The 8,736-nt window shown below is 37.2% G+C and overlaps 1 protein-coding gene across 1 annotated transcript; it reads right to left on the bottom strand.

Moving 5' to 3' along the window:
• Window positions 1–5,193: 5,193 nt before the first annotated feature.
• On the bottom strand, window positions 5,194–5,842 carry LOC129738668 (peptidoglycan-recognition protein SC2-like). The gene has a single exon (XM_055729921.1). The coding sequence runs from the start codon at window positions 5,806–5,808 to the stop codon at window positions 5,248–5,250; it is 561 nt and encodes a 186-aa protein (XP_055585896.1). The 5' UTR covers window positions 5,809–5,842; the 3' UTR covers window positions 5,194–5,247.
• Window positions 5,843–8,736: the final 2,894 nt, after the last annotated feature.

Raw genomic sequence — 8,736 nt, 5'->3', positions numbered from 1 at the left:
AATGTTCATCTTTTACATTTTGACTTTTGGAGTTTACAGTAAAATGCACTAAACATTATTAACTCGGCAATTTCATGAAAATTGAAAGGGGAGGGGGGAGTGATGACAGAAGCAAAAATTGATATAAATTCCAGCTCAAATTTGGAAAAAAGTGAAAACTATAATTTTTTCTCGGTTTATCTACCATACATGCTAGAATCGCAAGTCCACATACTCGCACTTAGCCATATTTGCAGATCGATTCTATTTCGTTAAACTCAAACTGCAATGTTGCTACCGGTAGGTTCAACAAGTGATGCCAACAGTTTTTCGGATATATCTGGAAGATTAAGAAAAAATGTCTGCAAATGTCTGGATGGCTAACTTTGTAGGGGATGACGTTTTTTTGGTCGCTAGATCGCAATACACCAGGGTTTTTATACGCGGTTTATTTTTACACGGTTTTTTACAAGGCTTTTTTTTTACACGGATTTCGAGAATAAACAAGGTTTTTGAGAGAAAATATTCTAAGTCAGGGGTGAGCAACCTTTTTATCAAACGGGCCAATTTAAATTTGAAATCTTGCCGGCGGGCCGCTTTGAATTTTTTTTTAATAATTAGCAGAGCGTCATATCATTTTTTAAAATCACAAATTTTTGGCAAAAACAACTCTGAAAAAGGAATTATAAAACGATTGCACGTGTTTTAAAACGAAAGTTCAACACGACTTTTTAAATACCCGATATTGAAAAGGTACATCACTCAATCTTTGTCATTTTTAAATTCTCTCAATTTTTTAATAGTACTTCTTGGCGAACATTCGATCTTACAATTTTCTTGATGAAGCCGATGGCATGAAGTTCAATATTGGATCATTGCATTGAGATATTGAGCAAGGTTGTCAAAATCACAGAAAAAATTTCAATTTCACATATTTTTAAGCAACTATCTTCAATTATTTATTTCTGATTCTAGAATTTTTTTTCCAGATTTTTATAAGTTTTAATCTTATTTAGATTTCATTGGGATACGAATTCTAAAGCTGTATTGTAAATTTTGTATTGTGGAATGCGAATTAAAAATGAAATACTCAATTTATCGATGTTTATTATAAATCGAAGACCTTTTGAGTCGAATCACTGAATTTCAGATATTTATTGTTTTTATCAAAAACTAATAAAATCGTTCACCCGTTCATATTTCTCTAGGTTTTAGTTTAAATTTTTTTGCCAGTATTTGGATGCTAACAGAATAAGCCATTTTTCCGAATTGAATAGAAAAATTAAAAAAAAATCATACAACTTTATTTTTGTTTGAAACCAAAATGATGACTTCACTGACGGACTTCGAAATTCCTTTGATCATGTGCAGCAACCGATTTTTGGCTGCTCTACCAACGCACTTTAATGGATCTTGCTTTTCAATTTTTTTTTTAGGTTTTATTTTTGACACTTTACCATCATTGTGGCATTCGTGTCTAGCTTTTCAAAGTGAATGGAGTTAAATATTTGGGAAAAATGTTTCGTGAAGAAAAAAAAACTCCAATATTGCGTTATGCAAATAAACAATATTGCATTTATGCATTAAACAGAACATAATAAATGCTTAAAAGGCCAAAAAAAGTTAACAGTCTGAATGATGGTGGAGCAAATACAGATAAGTGCATATTTGATCAAGTCATATAAATTTTCCTGACAACCCAAAGTTGAGGAATAAAAATTTGAAAAAAGCTTCGCGGGCCGCACAAAAGTGTCTCGCTGGCCGCGGGTTGCTTATCCCTGTTCAAAGTCCTTTTCAAAGGAAAACACTTAAAATCTTTTTGAAGTTGGGGAAATCTTTGTTCTGAGACTAAGAACTTGATACATGAGACCTGAGACCTGAGAACTGAGACCGGAGACCTGAGACCTGAGACCTCATGTCTCATGTCTAATGTCTCATGTCTAATGTCTAATGTCTCAGGTCTCAAGTCTCATGTTCAATGGCTCAGGTCTCAAGTCTCATTTCTCAATTCTCATTTCTCATTTCTCATTTCTCATTTCTCATGTCTCAAGTCTAATGTCTCATGTCTCATGTCTCATGTCTCATGTCTCATGTCTCATGTCTCATGCCTCATGTCCCAGGTCTAATGTCTCATGCCTCATGTCTCATGTCAAATGTCTCATGTCTCAAGTCTCAAGTCTCATGTTTAATGGCCCATGTCTCATGTCATACGTCTCAAGTCTCAGGTCTCAGCTCTTAAGTGTCAAGTTACATGTCTCATTGTTTTTAGTTTCAGAGCTGCAGAAATTAAAAGGTCTTTTTTTGCACGGTTTTCCGCAATTAGCACGGTATTTTTACACGGTTTTCGGGAATTAACACGGTTTTAATTGCACGATTTCTTTTACGCGGTACCTGCGTTAAAAAAACCTTACTGTATTGCAGTGTAGGAAATAATACTCATTACTTGATAATCACCCTCACTCTTCAATTACTAATTCGAATCATTTCCTACCATTTTACCACGAAAATTTTGAATTTTGACTGTTTTATCTTAAAATTAATGTCGAAACTGAAAAGTCCGAAAATGTCTGGAAGAAATGACAAAAGTCTGGAAGTCTAGAAACTTATAAAAAAAAAGTCTGAAGGATCCATACAAAATCTGAAATGTTGACATCACTGGGTTCAACTCGAAAAGCATCAGAAAGTGAGCTTCGGATGAAATCGGTCGAGTTTACTGCAATCAAAGGAAACATCAGCAAAACGAACGTACCTACAGTTCTGCGAATTCAAAATTCAAACTCGTGTTCCTTCGGCAGCCGAACACATCAATCGGACAACGCAGCGGGGCGTGGTTAAAAGTGGTAGGGCCGAAGGAACGGGAGATGAGCGAGAGGGTGATGAGAGGTACTGTTCGCTAGGATTTATCGGGCAACGAAGGTTCGTGCGCATTTTGTGTTCAGTAAGCTTCGTTCTGTTGTTTCTTTTTGTGATTTTATTTCTGCAATGCTTCGAAATCATCAATGCAGAACTGTTCTCTTCGATTTGTGTGCCATTAGCCGGAACCATTTTGTACTGTCAACATCTTTAATAGCTCTCATTCCAAATCTTTGTTTAACTGTGAAAACTTCAATTAAGTTTCATCTATTAAGATTTTAAAGTTCTAAAATTGATATTTCTATGTTAATATCAAAAACTTAGCCTTCCAAAGTTGGTCTCAAAATATCCGTTCAAATTTATTTCTTACTTCAAAAAAGATATCCAATTTTCACTTTGATTCACTGTATCTTATTTTGAAAGAATCGATTCTCTTAACTCATATTTTAGTTTTTTTTTATCTCAAAAATTATATTCGTTAGTATATTTGATTGGTTATTTGAATGTGTGTGTTTAGGGTCAAATTGCCCAGAACAACTTTTGGAGGAAACGACAAAATCAGTAATAAAAACGAAGCTGCCTTTAAGGACAGATTTTGCAAATACAACTGTACATTGCTTTAAATCAAAGTGTTTTGAGGAAAAAATCTAATTTATTTGTGCTTTTATCCCAAAATTCTGTGGTGGATGTCTGTGATGCTAATTCCTTTAGTTTCATTTAAAAATTCATGGTAAATTTGGTCTTTTCTATATTTTAGTTGGGAAAAATCAGTTTAATTGAAATTTTCATCAAATTTTTCTAATTCAAAATAAGAAACATAAATTTTATATTGATCAAAAAAATATAATTTAAGAAATCTTTTCAAAATTCAAAATTTCTGTGAAATCTGTGAATATTTCAAAATTCTGTGTTCTGCAACACATATCCTGTGATAAAAATTTTCTCAAAATTCTGTGAAATTACAGATTTTTCTGTGATTTCGGTAATCTTGCTCTCAACAACTCATTCACAGAATAAAGTTTAAAATAAATTCCAGTTTCTTATGAATCATATTGAAAAATTATGGGAACTATTTTTAAATTGCGACCCAGAGATGGGTCATGACTCAAACATTCAGTCAGCGAAACTTTTTTTGTAGAGAAATGAATCCAACTTAGATGAAATTTCAGGGACTAGATAAGAGAAAATCGATGTTGAAAAACATGCGAAAAAAAATTCGCCTTGTCTCCCGGTGAGACTTGAACCACATCTTGCGCCTCTCCGGGGCCCATGTATTAACATTCTACTACAGGAGACCAACCTGGCGTATGAATATTAAACTGGTTGAGTGTCGATGTCTATCGGAATGAAGGGAATAGCTCTCCCATGTGATCATAATCATTTTTCTTGGTCTATTTCTATTCCCATCATTTTCATCTTACGGTAGTTGGAATCAAGTTTGGACAGGAGAGGCGCAAGATGTGGGTTCAAGTCTCACCGGGAGACAAGGCGAATTTTTTTCGCATGTTTTTCAACATCGATTTTCTCTTATCTAGTCCCTGAAATTTCATCTAAGTTGGATTCATTTCTCTACAAAAAATTATGGGAACATTCACAAATATTTCACAAACCGATTTCCATGAGTTCGAGCTCGAGTGTAAACACACTAGGGAATCGGATAGGTTTACAATACCAGGCCACCAATTGAATCGTAAGTATTATAAAATAGCTAACCCGGTGTGCTTTGCTACACATTGTAGAACTGAGGGAATTCATAATTTGAATTGTTTTTTATTGGTATATCGTTTTCAATTGGAATTTCAACATCAAGAACAACCTCTTTAAAGCTGCTTCTTAAAGTTCGAATAGTTATGGCAATGAAGATTGATTCCTATTCTGAAATTATGACTTTACTTTATTGGCTCCATTAGTTCTCGAATTGTGCCAAAAAATATGGATGAAAGCCTTTCTCCTCCTGACCGTCGTCCCTCTTAAAAAAAGAATCGAAAAACATTTCTTGTACCCCAAAAATCAAACTTTTGATGTGTCTGGTTTAATACGCTGTGACATCAGTTAAAGTAATTTTTGGTTCTATTCGAACTTAATTTTACATTTTTCCTGTCCATAAGGCTGATACTATAAGAAAAATACAAAGGTGTTACATATGTACGTTCAAGGGTAGATCCTGCGTGTGAGACATAAGGCATAAGGCAGCGCACCCAGCGGTTTATTTTGCAAGCTAGTAGTTCCGCTCAAGATCCAAGATGGTTCTAAATTAAATGGTCAGAAGGCACTTACCGCTTACCAATTTCTATACACTTTAAGTAAACTTAAAAAATTAACCGAGGGACATATCAATCACAACTGACTGAAAATAACTGATTTTTACATAAAAACTTAACATTTATTCAGAGCTCTCGCGTTTAATCGTATCACTTAGATCGGGTTGAATCGTGGCCAGGTGCGGACATTGTTGAACAGAGCATCTCCGGGGCAAGCGGTGGCAACAGCCTGTCGGTGTCCAATGACCCAGTAGTTGCTGGCGATGTGTCCCAGGGAGACTCCGCAGGAGATGAACGAGTGAGCAGCGTTGAGGGAAGCCTGAGTGGGCAGAGTGGCGGTGTGAGTTCCCAAGAAGCACAGACCGACCGAGCGATCGTTGAATCCTGGAGCGTGAGCTCCCTGACGTCCCCAGCCACGACCCTCGTAGACGATTCCGTGTCCGATGCAGAAGTTGTAACCGATATCGGCCCATCCGTTGGTGTTCATGTGGAAGTTCTGGATGTTAACCATCTGGGTATCGCAAGCGGCCTGAGAGGTACAGGTGACTCCGGCAGTGTGGTGCACAACAACCCACGGGGCTGGACGAATTGGCAGCACGGCAGTGTTGGCAGCACGAGCTCCCCACTGGGCACGGGTACGGATGGCCGGACATTGGGCAGAAACCGAGGCCAGGCAGGCCAGGGCCGCAATCAACAAAGCGACGAACTTGTTCATCTCTAGAAATCACTCACTCTTCAATCAGTCTTGAATCAATACTGAATTGCTGATACCTTGGGGGCTCACTTTTTATATAGTGTTGCTCAACTTTTTCGAGATAAGAGTCGAATAAGACGATTAAGAGCAAATCCTAATGGGCTTATCTCACGGCAATGTTCGGTATTTTGGTCAATTCGAGCAACTCTGTTTACATTTTTTTTTATCAAACTCTGACGTTGAGCTAATGATTTTATAAGGTCTACACAATTTCGCTACCGGCTGTTGGAGATAACGATGCTGACGACATTTTTTCAATGGCCCACCTCAGTGTTGATAGAAACAGATTTTTTACTTTCAAGATGCACCCAGACGTCAGTTGATTGTAACTTTGCCCTTAATATTTCAATTTTTCTATTGTTTTCAGTATGTTTGTTGGTGTGTTTGTTTTTTTTTACGTCTTCAATAGGTTCAGGTGTCTTGAGGCCTAGAAGGCTGAAATTTGACATGAGTGCTCATTAGGATCGCAAATTATGAATAATAATTTTAGATTTTCGAATGATCCTTTTTTTGGGGGTCGTCCATACAACGCAAATATTTTTCAAGCAATATTGAAGTTATAACACCGGATTTGGTTGAAAGTATGCACGTAGTAGTTTTTTTTTCTTTTTTTTCGATGTTGAAGTATTTATACATTGCATGGCCGAGACAATTTACACATGTGAGTAAGTGACTTAGAATCGCATGAAACCCCTACAATATTAGTATTGTGTGAAAAGGCTGAACGAGTGGAAGTCCAATTTCACTTCTGTTTACATCTTAATGTTTATTTTCCAATAAAGATTTTAACTCATTTTTATATGATTTGTGCTTACGTAGGAACTTTAACTATACACATAACACACGAAGTATTACAGGACACGACACAAAACGTTCTTACTTAACGGAAAAAGGATATAAAGTTACCTTTTTGTCGACCGGTTTCGGGCTCGATGTTGCCCATCTACAGGACGATGTCCGACTGATTACACAAAAGATAATTACAGCTCCAGTTTCATACTTGATGTAGTATTCGTCGAACGCAATTGGCATTATGCGGATTTTTGTTTGATCAGTTTGAAGAGAGGTGAAATGATCGGCGGCTCGTCTTCGTTCATCAACGGTTTTTCGGCGGTGCTGATAAACATCGACTCCCAAGCATTCAGATGTTTTCCATACAAACTTCCTAAATTTGACCTTTTTCTAATCGACGGAATGGTCAAACTCTGTTGTGTGGGCAGCAACACTTGATTCATTTATTCTCCCATTCTCAACGGCATTTTTGTGTTCTTTGAGACGGACTTTGAATTTACGGCGAGTTTGACCAACATAAATAGCCGGGCAGCTGCTGCATGAAATTTCGTAAATTCCGGATCTATCCTCCTCAGGAATCTTGTCTTTAAGCGAGACTAGACGATCCTTGAGGGTGTTTCCACTCTTGTATGCGGTTTTTAGACCATGCTGCAGAAGAATCTGGCTGATTCCGTTAGTCAATTTTGGATAAAATGGTAGACTAACTCTTTGCGATTCTTCTTTTTCCGGTGTTAGTGTTGTTGCATCACTTCGGTGCTTTTTTCGAGCGTGCTTGTGAAGAATTTTACGAACGAAGTCATTGTCGTATCCATTCACAATTCCTGCATCAAAAATTTCAACTTCTTATTTCTATGCCTTTCACTGTTGCGTTAAATCTTGTTTTGACTATTTGATTTTTGTTAAGTTTGCTTCTATATTTTAAATTTATTTTCTTTTAATGTCATGTCTAAAGGGTGTTAAACAAAAAATGAGAATTTTTTCAATCACATATGAAAAAATGCTATTTTTTTATCGATTTCAGATTTTTTTTATTAATAACAAAATGTATTTTCTTCAAAAACATGTCAGTGAATGTTTGAGTAAGGGCCGTGGTCTGATGTTCGACGCAACTTTGTCGCGATGCTCTCACAAGAACGTTTTACGGCACTTACGTCCATTTTCCGGATACAATTCCGGATTCTTGTAGTCAGTTGCTTCGTGTCCTTGGCCCTCCAATTGTTTTTATACACTAGGGCACTGAGTGAGCTAAAGAAATCCTCTATTGGCCGGCACGGGGGCAAGTTTGTTGAGTTACGATCTTTTCTCCTCAAGGTACGCCAGCCAGCCAGAACGAATGACGTCCCGCGGTATTTTTTGGTCATCCACCGACACTGTGATTTAACCGTCTCAATCTGCTCCTCCGTGTACTCCGGCGACCTCGTCTTCTTCCTGCAGACGATTCCTTCCATCTTGAGGGTACGATGGAGCAATACGTGGGAGCAGCCATATTTCTGACCGGCGCCACGCAGGATGGTTGCAACTTGTTGACAAACAGCTTCTTTGACGATGTCTTCTTCTGCTTCGTCATTATCGTCACCGGACGACCACTTCCGACCTTCCGCTCTACGTTCAGGAAACCCAGGATACTATGTGCCGTACTGACAGGTACATTTTCTTCCTTAAAATGTGCCACCGTGAACTTTTTTCCTTGCTCGAAATGCGTTTCGTAGAACCGTACAATGCGTTCGCGGAGCACGTGCTGTTTTGACGCCATTTTTGCTTTGACTAAATTCAAACTAGCAAAACCAAACACGCCTACTGTTTCTAGGGAGCCCAAAGAGCAATTTTCTTGGAGAAAGAAAATTTTACGCTCTTTATTTGAGTTACTGAAAGGTATTGAAAACATTCTCATTTTTTATTAAACACCCGTTAGTTTCAGCGTGATTCACCTTATCTCATCTTGTTTTTTTTTTGTTTTATAATAAGTTTGCCTTGTTTTACCTGTTTATCCTTTTTTGTTTTAATCTTGTTCAATATTGGATGATTTAGTATTGTCTTGTTTATCATGTTTTTTTTTTTTTGTTTAAATCACGGGTTTATTATGGTTATCATGGTATT

This window comes from Uranotaenia lowii, chromosome 1 (genome assembly GCF_029784155.1).
Source record: "Uranotaenia lowii strain MFRU-FL chromosome 1, ASM2978415v1, whole genome shotgun sequence".
NCBI classification, from domain to species: domain Eukaryota; kingdom Metazoa; phylum Arthropoda; class Insecta; order Diptera; family Culicidae; genus Uranotaenia; species Uranotaenia lowii.
The sequence above is the reverse complement of the archived record's forward strand: the minus strand, read 5'-3'. Positions and strand labels throughout refer to the sequence as shown.

Coding starts and splice junctions, on each gene's coding strand:
- LOC129738668 (XM_055729921.1), bottom strand. CDS start 5,808: ATGAACAAGTTCGTCGCTTTGTTGATTGCGGCCCTGGCCTGCCTGGCC.